The sequence below is a fragment of the Podarcis muralis genome, chromosome W (genome assembly GCF_964188315.1).
Source record: "Podarcis muralis chromosome W, rPodMur119.hap1.1, whole genome shotgun sequence".
Taxonomy (NCBI): Eukaryota; Metazoa; Chordata; class Lepidosauria; order Squamata; family Lacertidae; genus Podarcis; species Podarcis muralis.
In genome coordinates, this window is record NC_135674.1 from 23,534,423 (window position 1) to 23,554,301 (window position 19,879).

The 19,879-nt window shown below is 44.3% G+C and overlaps 1 protein-coding gene across 21 annotated transcripts in view; it reads right to left on the reverse strand.

Moving 5' to 3' along the window:
• LOC144326360 (far upstream element-binding protein 3-like) overlaps positions 1-19,879 on the reverse strand; it is a 359,673-nt gene that overhangs the window by 132,414 nt on the left and 207,380 nt on the right. For all 21 annotated transcript variants that reach the window (XM_077922908.1, XM_077922914.1, XM_077922904.1 and 18 more), the window contains 2 exons: positions 11,653-11,753; positions 6,270-6,408 (listed from right to left, as the gene is read on the reverse strand). In XM_077922908.1, coding sequence (XP_077779034.1) covers positions 6,270-6,408; positions 11,653-11,753 — 240 coding nt within the window. The remainder of the gene's footprint in view (positions 1-6,269; positions 6,409-11,652; positions 11,754-19,879) is intronic.

The window sequence follows — 19,879 nt, forward strand, 5'->3', positions numbered from 1 at the left end:
GTGGCCATGATCTTCGTTTTTTTGATGTTGAGCTTCAGACCATATTTTGCGCTCTCCTCTTTCACCCTCATTAAAAGGTTCTTTAATTCCTCCTCACTTTCTGCCATCAAGGTTGTGTCATCTGCATATCTGAGGTTGTTGATATTTATTCCGGCAATCTTAATTCCGGCTTGGGATTCATCCAGCCCAGCCTTTCGCATGATGAATTCTGCATATAAGTTAAATAAGCAGGGAGACAATATACAGCCTTGCCGTACTCCTTTCCCAATTTTTAACCAATCAGTTGTTCCATATCCAGTTCTTACTGTAGCTTCTTGTCCCACATAGAGATTTCTCAGGAGACAGATGAGGTGATCAGGCACTCCCATTTCTTTAAGAACTTGCCATAGTTTGCTGTGGTCGACACAGTCAAAGGCTTTTGCATAGTCAATGAAGCAAAAGTAGATGTCTTTCTGGAACTCTCTAGCTTTCTCCATAATCCAGCGTATGTTTGCAATTTGGTCTCTGGTTCCTCTGCCTCTTCTAAATCCAGCTTGCACTTCTGGGAGTTCTCGGTCCATATACTGCTTGAGCCTTCCTTGTAGAATTTTAAGCATAACCTTGCTAGCGTTTGAAATGAGTGCAATTGTGCGGCAGTTGGAGTATTCTTAGTCTCTCCTTACAACGCAGTTAATTTGCCTCCAGCGAAGTTATCATCTCTTGTCCGCTGTAGAAATTCTGTGCTATCCCCTACCGATCCTACAGCCAACTGCAGGTGTGTTGGCTTCAAGATATGCCTATATACTGAGACTGGTTCAAGCTCCTGGTACTCTGGCTTCCTCAAAAGGGCATCTGCCCCCTGATTCTGACTCCCAGCCACATACTGGACTCTGAAATCAAACCTGGCAAAGACCTGCGCCCAGCGAATCTGTCTCTGTTTCAAACACCTTGCTGTCTGCCAATACTCTAGATTATGATGGTCAGTGTGCACCTCTACCTGGTGCTGCACCCCTTCCAGGAAATGTCTCCACACTTCAAAAGCTTCCTTGATAGCTAAAAGTTCCTTCTCCCAAATGGTGTAGTTCTGCTCAGAAGGATTCAGCTTCCTAGAGTGGAAGGTGACCAGATGAAGGTTGCCACCCGGGTCAGCCTGCAGCAACACCGCAGCCATCAACCTGTCTGAAGCATCCATTTCCACGATTAGTGGCCTGTGCGGGTCTGCATGTGCTAGATATACCTCTGAAGAGAACATGGTTTTGAGCGGTTCAAATGCCCGTCATGCCTCAGCTGTCCACTGGAAAGACTTTTTGCCCCTCAATCTGTGAGAGGTGTAGTTAGCCTTGAATAGGCTGGCAGGAACTTGCGGTAGTAGTTTGCGAACCCCTAGAATCTCTGCAAGTCTTTCTTAGTTTTGGGTTTGTGCCACAACACCACACTCTACCTTTGCGGATCCATGCACACCCCTCAGGCGAGAGTCTGTAACCCAGGAAATCTACAGATGAGACATGGAATTGGCACTTTTCCAACTTCGCATAAAGCTGGTGTTCTCTCAATCGTTGCAGCACCTGTCACGTCGGACGTGTTGCTCTGGGTTCTCTGAGTAAATCAGCACATCATCGAGATACACCACCACAAACTTATCTACTAGACCGCTGAGGATGTAGCTGATGAAGGCTTGGAACATTGCTGTACCTGACTGAAGTCCAAAAGGCATGGTCAGATATTTGAAGCTGCCGTACCTGGTGCAGAACATCGTCTTCCACTCATCTCCCTCTCCCACGTGGATTAAGGTGTAGGCCCCTCTCAAATCCAGCTTTGTGTAGATCTTCGCTGACCACAACCTTTCCAATAGATCCCCGATACGTGGTAGTGGACAGCGATTGGACACCATTATCTGGTTAATCTTTCTATAGTCGGTGCATAAACGAAGTTCTGTGGTGTCCTTTTTCTTCATGAAGAGTACAGGGGATCCACTTGGTGCCATGGAGGGTCTGATGAAGATTCTTCTCTAAAATCTCCCTCAAGGCCGCCAGCTCTACTTCCAACATTGAATAGAGGCGACTTATGGGCAGTTTCACACCTGGCACAAGGTCTATTTTATGGGGCGGCAACTTGTCTGCTTCTTTTTCACAAAAGACATCTCGGAAGGACTGGTATTCTTGGGGCAGTTGGCTCTCCTTACCCATTAAGGACCCAGCACTCCTGCACCCAATAGTGCTGCAACTTCCAAGGGTCTGTAGCCCAAAAAATTGAGGTGACAATACGCTGAAGCAAACATTATGGATCTCTGTCCCCAGGTGATAACACGATCATGTCTGGACAACTAGGTCATCCCCAAGACTAGAAGGTATGTGGCCAGCTTTGCCACGTGGAAAATAGCTTGCTCACGGTGGCCAGGTAGCTCCAAGTTCAAAGGCACGGTTGCACAAGAGACCACTCCTGACACCAGGGGTCTCCCATCTATGGGTTGTACTTTCAATGGGGTGGATAATTTATGCATGGATATGCCATGTTCCTTAGCAAATTCCACATCCACAAAATCCGCTGAGGAACCTGAATCTATGAGAGCTCGCAACTGCATTCTGCGCCCATTTGGGAACTGTAGCACAGCAAGCACTGTGAGACTGGGAACCGCCCGTGGAGATGGAGGCTCTGCAGCTGACCTTCCTCCCAGTTCTGGGCCTCTTACTGGAACTGGGGTCGGCCGTTCCCTGCCTGCTGTCCCACAGGGTGGCCCTCCCTCCACACTAGCTCCAGAAAGAGATCTCACTGGGGTTTTGGCTGGCAATTCCTGGCCGTGTGGTTAGTTTTCCCACAATAACAGGAGAGCCGCTCCCTTCTCCTCCTCTCTTTCTCCTCTGTGGCCACATGTGGCGCCCACAAGCAGTGCCAAGCTGCATCGGCTCTTCTTCTGGCTCGCTCCTTGGCAACCCTTCTCCCCCCCCCCCCCCGGCTCTCTGACATGAAGGATAGGCATGCCCCCCAATTTCACTGGCATCCAGAAAAGGGGCTTCCATTCCTCTTTCCTCTCTTGCAGCCTTTGATCCATTCTCAACGTCATGTGCATAAGCTCCTCCAGGGAAGAGGGAGGGGCCATCCTAGCCAGCTCATCTAGCAGAGTCCCATTTAGCCCCGCCCGATAAACCACCATTAGAGCCTCCTGATTCCAATTTAATTCTTGTGCGATTAAATTGAATTCCGTGGTGTAAAGTATTACAGAGGAGTCCCCTTGACACAATATCAGAATTTTCCTGTTGGCAGCGGATTGACTTTCAGGGTCTTGGAACATCAAATCCAGCTGCATCATAAAACTGTTCAAATCCGACAAACATTGGTGCTGATTAACCATTAGGGGTATTACCCAGCGTCTTGCTACTCCTAAGAGGTTAATCAGAAAGAAAACATGCTCAGAATCATCTTTGAATTCTGTCTCCCCCCCTCCCGCACTCTGAAGAGCAACATCATATTAGCTGGGGTGATGGGGAGGGGGGGGGGTCTCACAGCTCGCCTCACCAATTATTGCATGCTTGCCAGGTGCTGCTGATTTACTGTGTTTGTCAGACTTTCTACATGACCTCTGAGTACCAAATTCTGTTGAATTAGCCACTGTATCTATGCTTCTTCAGTCTCACCGCTGGCCTGTGGCCCAGCCAGTGCTGCAGCACCCAATGGCAAAGGAAGGTGTGGGTGTGGGCTGCCCTGGGTGTCATCACTGAGGGAGGGGGACAAAAATAACTCCTGCACTTCTCCGCCTTCCTTGCCTGCTCGCTTTGGCACAGTAAGTCTCTGCGGAGGAAAGCCACTTCCCTCTGCAGGAACCAGGAGAGTCTCAGTGCAGCCAGAAGGGCAGAGAGTGAGGCTCCCCCTGGAGGCCAGGAGCGGAGGCAGGAAACTTTCTGCCAGGTTTCAGCTGCCTGGAAGGTTTCTAAGGCTTGAATGAGTTGAAATGGGCTGAGGCTGTTTGGGACAGGTTTCCTCAAGGGCTGCTTTTCTGGTATTGTCGGGGGTGGTGTGGGAGTGAGTTAATACTTTTTGCTGGGTCTGGGTTGCTCTGGGTTTTATGACTGCATGGTGCAAAGTGATGCTACTTAGTTATTTACTGTGTATTTATTTAATATATTTATATCCATCCTTTCTCCAAGTTGGAATTCAACTTCAAACTTTTAAAATCATCATTATGTAAAATGTAATAAAAACAAACTAGTTAAAAACAATAAGTAAAATACATTAAAACACATTTTGAACCAGCAATTAAAATCCAGTTTGCCCTGACAGCAACCCAGTGCAATTGAAATTATTCAACCTGCATTGCAAATCATGTTTATTACAGACTTTCAGCTGTTTGCAATGAGCAAATCAAACAAAAGCAATTGAAATAATAATAATAATAGTAATAGTAATAGTAGTAATAATAATAATAATAATAATAATAATAATAATAATAATAATAATAATAATAATAATTTATACCCCGCCACTCTGGGCGGCTTCCAACAAAATATTAAAATACTGTAATACATCAAACATTAAAAGCTTCCCTAAACAGGGCTGCCTTCAGATGTCTTAGTCTAAAAGTCTGGTAGTTGTTGTTCTCTTGGACATCTGGTGGGAGGGCGTTCCACAGGGCGGGTGCCACTACCAAGAAGGCCCTCTACCTGGTTCCCTGTAACTTGGCTTCTCGATGGGGGTGGAGATGCTCCTTCAGGTATATTGGACTGAGGCTGTTTAGGGCTTTAAAGGTCAACACCAACACTTTGAATTGTGCCCAGAAACGTACTGGGAGCCAACGTAGGTCTTTCAGGACCGGTGTTATGTGGTCTCAGCGGCCGCTCCCAGTCACCAGTCTAGCTGCCACATTCTGGATTAGTTGTAGTTTCCGGGTCACCTTCAATGGTAGCCCCACATAGAGCGCACTGCAGTAGTCCAAGCGACAGATAACAAGAGCACAAGATGCTTCAAGTGTTCTCCCCAAATTCAGCTGAAATTGCAACTTATACTGGCTTCTCTAGTCTCACTATTATTCAACCCCCTGAATAGAATCCCTCACAACAGCACAAATACAACAGGTGTTGTCTCAAGCACACTTGATGCAACTAATCAAGGGTTCCGTCAGTTGCACCAGGTGTGCTTGAGCTGGAACACATGAAATACCTAAGCTGGCTATGGGGTTGCTGAGTGTCAAAACTGAATGCATGTTAGAAATATGGCTAAGTCAAGAGAATGGTCCAAGAAGGTAAAAGAAGAGATTATCGCCCTTCACAGACAAGAAGCAAGATACAAAAAGATAGCAAAAGGCACTGAATGTTCCTAAAGACATCATTGGAAGCATAGTTCACAGGTTCAAAGTTAAAGGAACAGTGGTTATAGTACCTGGAAGAGGAAGAAAAATGAAGCCTTCTGTGGCAACAACCATATTTCTGAGAAGGCAGGCTGGGAAAAACCCTTGAGTGACTGCAAAACAGCTGCAGCAATACCTTGTGGCAGCAGGCACTGGGGTTTCAGTGAGCAAAGTAAGGCATGTACTAAACACATAAGGTTTCCATGCCACCAGAACTCCAAGACATACACCACTACTGACCAAAAAGCACAATGAAAGTCGATTCCAATATGCTCAAGATCATATAAATAAGCTACAGAAGTTTTGGGATTCTGTTCTGTGGAGTGATGAAACAAAATTGGAACTTTTCAGCCCCATGAATCAGCGCTGTGTCTGGAGGAAGAAGAATGAAGCATACACTGAAAAGAACACTCCGCCTACAGTGAAGCATGGTGGTGGCTCGGTGATGCTCTGGGGCTGCTTTGCATCCGTTGTGTTGAGCTATATCAATTGCTTTTGTTTGATTTGCTCATTGCAAACAGCTGAAAGTCTAACTTTTGATAATAAACCTGATTTGCAATGGGGGTTGAATAATTTTGATTGCAACTGCAGAATCCTCGGCTGCATAGTTTCCCAAGGCTTGTCTGAATGGGAAGGGCTTAGTCTGCTGATGGAATAATAAAAAAAGGGAGCTAGTCTACCCTCTCTTGGGAAGGATTTCCACAATATGGGGAAACCCACCAAAAAGGCAATCTTTTGTGTCACCATCGACTGTGCCTCTAGTATTGATGGAAGACTGAAACTTGATACCAGCACATAGGAAAAACTCCCAAGATCAGGCAATGCAGAACCACCTTCCCATAGTTAAAGTGTTAACATTCCCATGCATATAAATATTTATTGCAGGGGGTTGGATTAGATTACTCTTGGGGGTCCCTTCCAACTTTACAATTCTATGATTCATGCTGCTTACCTTTGCCTATGACCAAGCCACATTTGTCAGCTGGCACTGTGTAGGTGATTTCCTGTATGCCCCCAGGTGTGCCAATGCTCCAGTCTCCACGTCCGTGCCCCCTTCCCCGGGCCACAAGGCTTCCAAAACCATCACGCTCCTTGAAGTGGGAAGAAAATGACACACCCATTAACATACTGGGATTTAGAATCACAGAATAATAGAATTGTACAGTTGGAAGAGACCCTGAGGGTCATCTAGTCCAATCCCTTGCAATACAAGAATCTCAACTACACCATCTATGAGAGACGGGCAAGAAAACCTTAACAATACTATCTCAGATTTTTTTAAGCACGTGTGAAACAGTAGCAGCTTGTACACAAATGTAAGTTTGGTTTGACTTGATGGGCAAGGAGAACTCCAAAGGGTTGGTCTGTTAAGGAAATTTGCTTTACAAAGGCGTCCACTGATGGTTACTGTCTTCTTCTGTCAGTATTTCACACAAGAGGGAAGGTTAGCCTCAGCTTGGGAGACAGAGACAACGCGGGTGGTGAGCTGAGATATGCTTGACCTCTCTTTTCCTGCTTGGTAGGGGGTTGGACTCAATGGCCCTTGTGGTCTATTCCAACTCTATGATTCTATGATTCTTATGGTCCTAGATATGACCAACAACCAAAACTCACTGCAAAAGGATGGGGGGCAGGGAAAAGCAGAGGGCAGTCTGGTGATCTGAGCCAACAAAATCAGTTAGTTGAGCATCTGTGGCTGCTCGCTGCATTAGGCCAACCTCTCAGCAGCTTTTGATACCATCGACCATGGTATCCTTCTGGAGCGACTCTCCAAACTAGGGGTGGGTGGCACTGCTTTCCAGTGGTTCCAGTCCTACTCGGATGGTTGTTCCCAGGGTGTGTTACTTAGGGATTGCTTTTCAGCCCCATGGAACCTTCAATGTGGGGTTCCACAGGGCTCAATCCTATCCCTCATGTTGTTTAACATCTACACAAAACCGCTGGATGGGGTTATCACATATAGCACATATTCTGACCAAACAAATGAATTATGTTTTGAAGAAGGGGATCAAATACTGTCATATTTAACAACAGCAGGCATAATCTCACAAACGTAGAATGAAGAAAGGATGGGAAAGGCTCAATCATGACTGAGCCTTTAGGAGAGTTCACCCACCTGGGGTTAAAATCAAACAGTGTTCTCGACTATGTATTGGTTTCCCGGGATCTATTTTTGAATGTCACCTCTTTTAAAATTGATAATGCTCAATTTAGTGACCATCTTCCCCTGACAACCAAGTTATGTGTTGACTGGCAGTTGCTCGAGCGCTCCCACCCAATCCCGGTGATTGTGGAGTCGTCCACTAAAGTAAAGGGGACTAGATGGTCCCCTGCCCTCGCCCTTAGATATACGGATTTTATCCGAGAAAAGTTTCTTGGTGATCAGCCGGACATAGGAATAGTCCCGCGTGACCCTATTACCTGTATGAACTCTTTTTCTTGCCTGATAGAAGTTTTAACTCGCTTTTTTACTTCTCCATCCTATGGAGTTAAAAATGATTATTTTAAATTTGGCGCCCCTTGGTTCAACTCCGCTTGTAAACTAGCCAGACTCCATCTACATACAATATATAATGATTATAAACTATCTGGAGCTCCGGCCTTACCTCCTTCTTATTCCCTGGCTAAAAAAGCGTACAAACAGGCCCAGAAATCAGCCAAACGGGAGTGGCATTTAAATCGCTGGCAGAATATAATTTCTGCCTCAAAATCTCATAACTCCCGGAAATTTTGGTCCTTAATAAAGGGAAGAAACACGAACTATCCCTTAACGGTGATCCCGGCCCCTACATGGGAGCAGTTCCTGAGAAAATATTTCTCAGTGGCAGAAGCTCCGTCCACTCACTGGAGACCTTCTAACCCCCTTCCCGTCTGGCCCAATACCGACCCTGCTGAAATCCTAGAATTGATAGCTGAGCTGAAAACTGGTAAGGCCCCTGGGCCAGATTTGGTCCCTGTTGAGGCTATAAAGCTACATTCTGCATGGTGGGCAGGGATTTTAGCTAAAACGTTCGACGCAATAAATGCCACGGGCTTAATACCAGGAACGTGGAAGGAGGCCATTATAATTCCTATCTACAAAAAAGGCCCTCCCGGCGACCCAGGGAATTATCGGAATATCAGTCTGCTATCGTCCATTGGGAAAATATATGCCCGTTTTTTGCTGGCAAGGTTGATGAAGTGGTCAGTTGAGGCTGACCTGATTGGGCATGAGCAAGCTGGATTTAGATTAAACCGATCCACAACAGACCAGGCAATTATTCTTTATCACTTAGCCCGGAAATACTCAACACCTCGACGGGGCCAACTTTGCGCAGCCTTCATAGATTTGAAAGCTGTGTTTGATAGTATTCCGAGGAAATTGCTATGGGATAAACTTGCCGGTTGGGGAATAGATAGAAGGCTCCTATGGCTTATCTCCCAACTTCATGCCGGGTCCGTGGCCAGGGTGAGATTATCCCCTGCTGGAGACCTAACTAACCCAGTGCCAGTAAACAAGGGTGTACGCCAGGGTTGTATTTTAGCGCCACTTCTTTTTAACTTATTTATTAGTGATATGAGGACCCCATTAGCCGTCTCACAAAAATTTATCCACTCCCCTCGTATAGCAGATTACCGCTGTCCTTTACTTCTCTACGCAGATGATGCGGTACTGCTCTCTTACTCCAGAGTGGGTTTAAGGAGGGCACTAAAGATTTTTGCGACATACTGCCATTCTAATCATCTGTCTATCAACCACACCAAGTCCAAAGTACTGATATTTTCAAGGAGTCGAAAACTTTATTCATGGAAATTGGAGGGCAAGAAAATTGAACAAGTACATAAATTTAAATATTTAGGAATTTATTTTCAATATAATTTAGGGTGGAAAGCGCACGTTGAATACCTTCAAAACAAGACAAAAGCCCTATCACACTCCCTCCTCCGTTTTTTCTACTCTGAGGGGGCCTTATTCATCCCTGCGGCCTTGAAAGTGTATAGCATCAAAGTGATGGCCACAATGGCCTATGCTGCACCTTTATGGGCTGCCTTTGCAAACCTCTCACCTTTAGAGTTGCTTCAAAGCCAATTCTTACGCCGACTTCTAAAATTACCAACATGCGTAAGTAATGCGGCTATTCGCTTAGAAATGAAGATCCCCTCAGTGGAGTTAGTTCTATGGAGGAGAGTTTTGATTTATTGGATATCCCTATGGCATAAACTCCCGAACCACTATCTCATTCAATGCATGTGGCGGGATGACTTCACAAATTTGTGGTCAGGAAAAATCCATGCCAAATTGCTGTCCTATGAGATCTCACCCACTGAATTGCTCAAACTGGATCTAAATGTGGCAAAAAGGTGTATAAATCAAAGGCTGGATGATGTGGAGCTATACCAAAATTTCTTAGCTGGTGGTGGAGCCTGCTCGCCGTTAAATTTCGGCATAACCCCAATCTACCGTGCTCCGTCTTACTTAACATCGCTTATGACTGCGTCTCACCGTTATGCCTTCATTAGAGCTAGGTTCAATGTTTTTCCAACAAACATGCTGAGACATAGATTCACTAAGGGCCAAGTCTCTTCAATGTGTGCTTGTGAAATGAAAACATCGGAATCTCTACATCATGTTATGTTTATCTGCCCTATGTACAGTTCAGCTCGTGCTAGTATACTAAACTCCATAATCCAGCCTATGGCTGACAAACCAGTAGATTTACAGCTTGCCTGGGTTCTTCAAGATGTGGATCCTTATATTACCCTACAGGTTGCTAAATTCCTAACAGCCGTCCTCTCGTACAAGAGACGGAATGGAATGTTAGCTGATTATTGATATAAGAATTTTTTATAATGACATCAGATATTGATTTTAGCGTAGTGCCTAAATTTTTAATCTTAATCTTAAATTTTTCTTTTGAATTGTTAATATCTGCCCTTGTGTGCTGTGAACTGTGTTATATTACTTGTGGCTTGTACGAGTCCGCTGTTTTATTCGATTTGTTTTGTTGTGTTGTGTTTTATGATGGGCGTAAAGCCGAATAAACATTTTTGATTTGATTTGATTGACTGAGCCTTTTTAAAATCAGTGACTTGCGTGAACATGACAAACAATACAGTATAATTAAGTGATTAAAATATTGAAAATAAAATATTGAAAATAAATTAAAGAAGATTGGCGCCTTCTTTGGACTATCTGGAAAATACTAAAGTTAACGGAAGCGTGAGCAAGATCCAAAATAGCAGTGGATGGATAATGAATTGAAATAAGGGGAAATTAACTGAATAATTAATTGTATTGAAGGAAAAATGTAATAGATAAAAGTATGCTATATAATGCAGCAAGAAAGGGCGAGAATGGAAACACCAGGGAGGAAAGATTGGAACTCAACTTATAAAAGTTCTTTTTAATTTGTATGGAATTTGAAGTTACCATATTTTTTGCTCTATAAGACTCACTTTTTCCCTCCTAAAAAGTAAGGGGAAATGTGTGTGCATCTTATGGAGCGAATGCAGGCTGCGCAGCTATCCCAGAAGCCAGAACAGCAAGAGGGATTGCTGCTTTCGCTGCGCAGTGATCCCTCTTGCTGTTCTGGCTTCTGAGATTCAGAATATTTTTTTTCTCGTTTTCCTCCTCCAAAAACTAGCTGCGTCTTATGGTCTGGTGCGTCTTATAGAGCGAAAAATACAGTAAATTGTTAAAAATATTTGAAACTTAATAAAAAATAATTGGCAAAAACAGGAGAGCTTCCATTCTTCCACCTGACCACAGGTGGGTGTGGGGGAGAGGGCAGGAGCACCTGAGCAGAGGCGTCCCCCACAGCTGGATGCAAAATTGCTAAGCAATTAATCAAATGGAACTAAAAGGCAGCTTTGACAAGAGAGGGGGCTGGCTGTACTATCTGTCAAGACTGCCATGTTTATCATGGAAATCCAGTGGGTGTTTGAGGCGGTTGTCTGTCTCCAAAGCAGTGGCATGCAGAGGAGCGAGAATGATTTGACCACTCTGAAACGGCTGCCCCCAAACCTCACACCACTGTTATCTTTTTAGACAAAGAGAACTGGCCTGACCCTTGGAGTAAGAATTTTATAATCAGGACATTAAAAAGATCGAAACTAATGAGCTGAAGACTGGAAAAATGAGAAAAGAAATTGGAAGATTTGTCCACCCCTATTCCCAACACAACTATGTAGAAGACAGAGAACAGCTAGCACAGTCTTTATATATTTACCATCTATGTGCCACAATCCTAAAGGGTTATGTGCAGAGAGGTCTGTAAGACTTAATTCCCTTCCCCTGGAAACTCAGGCAGTTCCCCATGTTTTTATACAGTCTGGATGGAGGTTGCCCCACCCACCTGCACTGTGAGAATGAGCTCATTGATGAATTGGGCTGCGTGCTGACACCGATCTGGAAGGCCAACGACCTGCGCGACTCTTTCAGGACTAATCCCATCATCTGTGGAACAAGAGACAGACCCTAAATTAAATACAAACACAGAGGGGGAAAGGCAGGAGGTATAAACCTCTCATATGAAAAGGGGAAAAAATAACAAAGCACATGATCACTTAGCGTCATCAGTATATGCAAATATATAGATCATTTAAGAGTATATAGAACCCTTATTCTCAATAATGATGGAACTCATAGATAGAAAATACTTTAATTTTGTATAAATCTTTAATATTTGTAAAGGGAATCTTTGTATGTGTTAATAGTTTACTAATTAAGTATCTTTGCAATTTTGGAGGGAGCGTCTCCACCCCCATCATTCAGCCCAGACACTCCAAGGGCCTTCTGGTGGTTCCCTCCCTGCGGGATGTGAGGTTACAGTGAATCAGGCAGAGGGCCTTCTCGTTGGTGGTGCTCAATCTGTGGAACGCCCTCCCATCAGATGTCAAGGAAATAAACAACTATCTGACTTGTAGAAGGTATCTGAAGGCAGCCCTAATTAGGGAAGTTTTTAATGTTTTATTTTTTTATCGCTTTTTCATGATGATGATGATGATGATGGGAGCCGCCCAGAGTGTCTGGGGAAACCCAGCCAGATGGGTGGGGTATAAATTAGTTAGTTAGTTTGTCCTTCCAGGCTGTGAGGTTTTATTGTTTACATTTTTTAATCTTTGTTTTCTTTTTATGTTTATGTTTGCAAATTTTTTTTGTTAACAAAGAAACAAAATAAATCAAAATAATATTCAAACAGCAGCAACAAGCCTCTAGGACTAGAGCTGAGGAAGCAGTATATTAATGGTGGCAACAAGAAACTCTAAAGGGCAAATTCTTCCAATGAAAAGGGCTGCCCAACCATTTCTGGACAGCCACAGGACAAATTCAAGGCTATGCAAACTGGCACTGGAGAAAAAATTAAACCAGTACCTTGAAATATACCTCTTTGTCTGCCCTTGCCCCAGGCATATTCTAAGCTAGAATCTCCTCTCTCAGGAAAAGCACACCCAATTGTTCAGAAAGCAAAATATTCGTTTCTGTATTCCAATGTTCTGACAACAAGTGCAAAGTCTCTGGAATGCCCCACTAAGCACTGGCCACTTATTTTGTAATTGTATTAATGTTTTTATTGTACTATGTAATTTAATACTTTTATTTTAAAATGCAACACACATTCTTTAATTAAAGCCCCTGCTTCTTTGGATTGATTTACAGTGTCCTACAGGTGGTGGGTACTCCAATCCCGCCACCTCCCCACGTCAATTTCAGGTGCTTGTGAAGTAGGGGAAGAAAGCCCCATTGCAGAAACAGAAGTCCTTTATTTGTTTTGTTTCTTACATTTATATACCACCTTCCATCTTCCAAAGAGCTCAAGGTGGTGTACCAGCAACAGTGTTTGAACATTCTGCTAGGAAGAAGAGGAGGAAGGAGACAGTTCCAAGTAGTCACTCAGTTTCCATAAACCTAACTATACATATCCTTAAAAGTGTCATTCAAGAATGCGACACCTAACAGTAAAATTTAATTACCATAAATATGTGTTGAAAAGCATTTTATACCCTGGAAAGTGCAACAGAAATAATAAACAGAAAAAAATGTGTCTCCAATTTAATAGTTTGATCACTATTATACAGCAAATACTGCTGGAAAATGTCAGGTTTTCAACATTGTAATGTATCGCCAGGCCAACATCACAATCCGGCGGTACATTGAGATATTCAAAACCCTGCTTCCTACCACAGCACTGCAAGGAATTAGGGTGAAATTGCTGAGGCGGAAAGAAAGATCTAGAAATATGGTCAAGGTTGAGACTCTCATTGTTAGGCCGAATTGCTGTTATCAAGATGAATGTATTGCCTAGAATGTTGTTTTTATTCCAGACGTTGCAGATCTTGGATAAAATGGACTGTTTCAAGAAGTGGCAGAAAGACATATCTAAATTTGTCTGGCAGGGCAAAAAGCCCAGAATAAAATTTAAGATTTTAACTGACGCAAAAGATAGAGGGGGGTTTGCCCTGCCGGACTTAAGACTCTATTATGAATCGGCGGCTTTTTGCTGGCTGAAACACTGGCTGCTTCTTGAGAATACAGACATTTTGGATCTGGAAGGGTTTGATAATAGATTTGGCTGGCATGCATACATATGGTATGATAAAGTTAAAGTGCATAAAGGTTTCAAAAACCATATTGTTAGGAAAGCATTATATAATGTGTGGATGAGGTACAAAGACTTATTGGAAAGTAAAACTCCCAGGTGGTTGTCACCAATGGAAGCTAAAGAGGTGAAAAAACTTAATATGGAGTCTAAATGGCCAAAATATTGTGAAATTATAGAGCAAGACGGTGAAAAAGTTAAATTACAGCGTTATGAGAAATTAAAGTCCAAGGTACGAGACTGGTTGCATTATCTTCAGATAAATGAGATATTTAAACAGGACAGGAAAATAGGCTTCCAGATGGAGAGGTCAAAATTAGAAACAGAACTGTTAGAACCCAATACTAAGAATCTGTCTAGAATGTATAATTTGCTGTTGAAATGGAATACACAGGATGAAACGGTGAAATCAGCTATGATTAAATGGGCACAAGATATTGGCCATGACATTATGTTTGCTGACTGGGAACAGTTATGGACCACCAGTGTTAAGTTTATGGCATGTAATGCCTTAAGAGAAAACATAATGAAAATGACTCACAGGTGGTACATGACCCCAGTCAAGCTTGCAAAAAGTTATCATTTGCCCAATAATAAATGCTGGAAATGTAATGAGACTGAAGGTACTTTTTATCACCTTTGGTGGACCTGCCCGAAGATCAAAGCCTTCTGGGAAATGATCTATAATGAAATCAAGAAAGTCCTTAAGTGGACTTTCTCTAAAAAACCTGAGGCTTTTCTCCTGGGCATGGTCGGCCAATTGGTGCCAAAGAAGGATAGGACGTTTTTTATGTATGCTACTACAGCAGCAAGAATTCTTCTGGCAAAGTATTGGAAGACACAAGAACTACCCACTCTGGAAGAATGGCAGACGAAGGTGATTGACTATATGGGACTGGCAGAGATGACCGGCAGAATCCGTGACCAGGGGAAAGAGACAGTGGAAGAAGACTGGAAGAAATTTAAAATATATCTTAAAAATTGTTGTAAAATTGAGGAGTGTTAAGATGTTAAGGAATTAAGAAATAGAGATTGCAGCTGAAATTAATAAGTTAAAGAAAAAAGAATCTAATGAAAGTGATTGAAATAATTAATTAATTGAAGGAGTTGCTGAAGAAATGTAAAACAAGGATGCAGAAAAGGGGAGGTATGGGGAAGTCCGGGAAGTAAGGTGTATGAAAATAAGAGTATGAAATTATACATATTTATATGTTTGTATGTTTTTGTTTTGTGTATGGTTTGTTTTTATTATGTGTTTGGAAAATCAATAAAAATTTATTTAAAAAAAAAAGAAATTGCTGAGGCGGTTTCAGCCCAGCACCTGGCAGCGCCAAAGAGGAAGCAGCTTTGCACCCCCAGCTGATCAACCCCATCCTTCTCCAGCTTGCATGTGAGCAGAAGGATTGGGGCTCCCTCAGCTGGGGGGTGGATGGGAGCACTTTAACGGAGCCACCCCTGCCGCTGCCGGCTCGTATGAGCTGGTGGCAGGTTGGGGGCTCCGTAAAACTGCTTGGCTGAGGCAAAGACAGTCATTCACTCCTCAGCTGAGCAGTTTAAAGAAGTGGAGAAACAAGCTGTATCAGCGCCTCACCGATGCAGCTTGTTTCTCCCTCTGGACTCTCTCCCGAGTCCCTCTGCCTCCAGAGCCTGGCTGCAGCTTGTTTCTCCCTTGGCGCGTTGGGCGCAGGTGGCAGAGGGACTCAGGAGTAGCACAGTTTCACTCGCAATATACTGCCAAGTAAAGCAGGCAACGCGGTCTGCCCTTCATACTGGTCCTGGGTGATGTATCGTGTGGCGGTAGGGTACGAGGTCTCCAGAGAAAACGCACCATGAAAAAACTGGGCCCAGGGGATGTTAGGATATAGTTCCATTCCACCTTAAAAGGGTACTGGCATGATGTTAGTGTATCACATTGCCTGTTTACTTCTAGCTCTCGCTGGGAACTTCTGTTACATGTTGCTTTTGCTATGTGGCTGTTTTGCTGGACATGAAGGCAAGCAGTCATGTTTTCCTTTGTTCCTGAACGCGCTGAATATATGCTGTACATATGCTTGCACAACTCTCTCTGTCTGCCTCTTCCGTTGTGGATGATTTATACACTCTGCTGACAGAGTGTGCAAGGGTCTTGGAACGTATCTGAGGCTCGTGTCGCTGACTGACTGATGCTGTTCCACGGGAGACCGGTGATCATCTGGAGCCAGCTGGGGGCCTGCTTGATGCCCCCGTCTCCCCAGCAGTATCCCAACAACAGGGTTTTGGGCCCAGATTCACAGCACTTACAGGAGAGTAAGGCTGCTGATGCCTGCGAGATCCTGGCAGCGACAGAGGTATATGGAGAAAAGCGAGGCTTTTCTGTGCCGCGGCAGAGAGTCTTTGAAGTCCGAGCCAAGTAATTAGGCCGGAGAGAAGCAGGCCTCTTAATTTACGACCTGCCAGAGATAAGGAGCCTCATGGCTGAAGTAAAGAGCTGGAATGGAGCTTTTACAAGCCTCAGATGGGGTTCCGTGCCCAAAGCTTAATGGCCACAATTATCAGACCTGGGCAAGGTACTGTGAGGGCCAGATGAGAAGGCTTGGTGTGTGGCACACTGTTTCTGAGGACCCCCCCCCCCCAGCGCCTCTGAAGGGTGCATGGGTGGCACAAGATTCAAGAGCCATGGGAATAATTTTGCTCTCAGTAGCTCCTGGAGAGTTCATTACCCTGGTTGGCAAGACCAGCTTGCGTGAGATGTGGGAAGGGCTTCAGGCCTGTCATCTCTGTCAAGAGACTGGATCTGTGTTGCTTTACTTCAGAAAGCTGCACAAGAAGCGTTTGGGGCCAGAGAAAGACCTTAGAGCCCACGTTTTGCATTTGCAGCATCTCAGACAGGAATTGACTCAGAGAGGTTTTAATATGCCAGAGTCTCTGTTTGCAATCCTTATCCTGGACTCCCTGGATGAGAGCTATCATGCTGTGGCAAGCCAGCTGGCAACTCTTCCTGCGCAGGACCTCACTGCTACAAAAGTTTTGGCAACCTTGCAAAACGAATATGATAGGAGGAATGCAGCTGAACCAGCTTATGCGCTTCAGGGGGAGCAGTGTGGGATAGCATTCCAGCCTCCAGGGGGAGCCAAGGCGTTGGCAGCTGTGAAGTGCTGGAACTGTGGAAACCAAGGTCACATTCAGCGTCATTGCCCAAAGGCTGGAGGGAAACAAAAGAAAAAGCCTCCAGATGGCCAGAAGCAGAAGGGGGGTGGGAATCCCAAGCCGGTGAAAAACAAGGCTTTGTTTGCTGGCACTGCTTCTCCAAAGGCAGATTTATTGTCAATTCTGGAGCGACGAGGCACGTCTGTGGAAATCGACACCTGTTTATTTCCTTTACGCCTCAGGATGGGGAAATTCAACAGGCTGATGGTAAGACTTTGATAACTGCAGGAGTCGGGACAGTGAAACTGGCAAGTCTGCATACCACCATCAGCAAAGTACTTTTTGTTCCAGATTCTGCAGGCAATTTGCTCAGCGTTCCACAGCTGACTGAGCAAGACTTTGAGATCTCCTTCAAGAAGGGCATTTGCATCATCAAAAAGGGCAAAGAGGACATTTTGCATGCTAAGTTTGTAGATGGCTTGTTCTTGATAACTTATGATGACAAAGCTGTTGATGTGTCTAATGTTGAATCTTGTGTTGCACAACTAACAAAGTTCTTCATTCAGGTTGTATTCACAAACAGCACAGAAAATTTGGTCACATGTCATGGCAGGCACTGGCCAAGATGCCTGGGATGGTTCAGGGTTTAACCACAAAGCCCTGTAAGTTTCACAAATGTGTCTCTTCTGCAGAAAACAAAGTGAAGGTTGCTCCCAAAGGCAAAGTGTCTAGCCGACAGGCTTCCAAATCCTATCAGCTAGTCCACGCAGACCTGGTTGGTCCACTTGCGCTTTCTTTGGGTGCAGCAAGGTACTTCATGGTTTTAATTGATTCTTTTTCTAGGTACATTCATGTGTTTATGCTCAAGCAGAAGTCAGAAGTGTTTCTTAGGTTCAAGGCGTTCTGTGTTTGGTTGGAAAATGCTCACAATAAATGCATTGGTTGTTTATTTTCTGATCGAGGCAGCGAATTCACTTCTCAGAAGTTTGAAGCTTTCCTGACTGAGAAGGGAATCCAGCATGACCTCTCAGGTCCCAGATCTCCGTGGTAGAATGGGCTTTGCGAGTGGGCAAGCCAAACTTTGCTGCAAGGCCTAAAAACCTTGTTGCATGATGCCAATCTCCCTGAGAAATATTGGGCGGAGTCTTTGAATACTTTTGTTTATTCCTATAACAGGAGACTGTCATCACCTATTGGTTGTACTCCCTATGAGAAGATGTTTGGTAAGAAACCTTACATCAAGCACATGAGAATCTTTGGTTCTGACATGTGGGTACACACACCACAGAGCAGCAAGCATGGGAAGCGTGGGGCACATGGTTTGTTCATGGGGTACGAAAAAGGTGCATACAGGGTATTCATGACTGACTCAAAGTCCGTTAGGTTCACAAAGAGTGTTGAGTACAATCCTAAGTGGGGGGGGGGAATGTGGGAATTTTCCATAGTCACTCACAAGAGGATGAAGATGATGAGGAAGCAGAGGAAGCTGAGGATGATGATCAGAGTTTGGATTCCAGCTCAGTGGGTGGCGCTGCTGCTGATGTCAGTGACACTGATGACACAGCAGACTACATCTGATGCATCTGACACTGAACTGGAAGAACCACTGTTCACCATTGGCCACTTTTCTCCTAAAAAAGAGGAAATGAGTGCAGAAGACTTGTGTCTAGTACAGAGATCTGAAAGGGCCACGAAAGGCAAACCTCCAAAGAGATTTGCTGATGAGTTTGCTAAAACAGCAACTGCTGTTCTTAGTAGCTCAGAGAAGGTGTGGGAACCATCAAGCTTCCAATAGATCCAGTCTTTAGACTCGAAGGATGCTGAACCATGGCTCAATGCCATGAAGGCTGAAGTTGATTCCTTGAATAGGAACCAAACCTGGGAGATGGTGCCAATAGTCCAAGGAATGAGGCTAGTTGGCAGCAAATGGGTATTTAAGGCAAGACAGACCAGACTGGCAAGGTTGTCAGGCACAAAGCCAGATTGGTCGCCAGAGGTTTTTCACAGGTACCAGGACAGGATTACCACAAGACCTACTCACCAACCGTCAAGTATGAGAGCATTAGGCTAATGCTCAAGATTGCTGCAGAGGAGAAGCTACACGTTTCTCATCATGATGTGAACACAGCTTTTTTGTACGCGATTTTTGGGGGAGGAACTGTATATGCTTCCACCTGATGGAGTGGAGGTACAGAAGGGAATGGTCTGTAAACTACGGAAATCCTTATATGGTCTCAAGCAGAGTGCAAGGTGTTGGAACATAAAATTCACTGAGACATTGCTTTCTCTAGGTTTTCACCACGGCAAAGCTGATCCTTGTGTGTTTGTCAAAGAGGGGCAAAACAAACTGTATTGTTTATGTTTTGTTGATAATTTGCTTTTGTTTTGGAAGAATCAGGCTTTGTACCAAAGCACCCTAGCTCAACTGAGGGAGCACTTTGACATGAAGGATCTTGGTGAGGTATCCAACTATCTTTCTTTGCATGTAGAGAAAGACCAAGCAGGTAATTTTCTGGTACGCGAAACACAGAAAATTGCTGATGCATTAACCAGGCTGAATTTGGTTGATGCAAACCCAGCAGACACACCGATGGTGACAGGTTACCAGGTAGATTGTGCTGCTGAAGCATTTTCTGACACCACACTGTACAGATGCATTCTAGGCAAGCTGAATTTCATTGCTAGATGTTCAAGACCTGACATAGCTGTAACCACTAACCTGCTTAGCAGAAATGCCAACAATCATACTGTTCAGGATTGGAAAGCTCTGAAGCGCATAGCCCGCTATTTGAAGGGGACTTTGCACTACAGGCTGAGGTTCACAGGTCAGAAGACTGGATGTTTCACTATGTTTTTA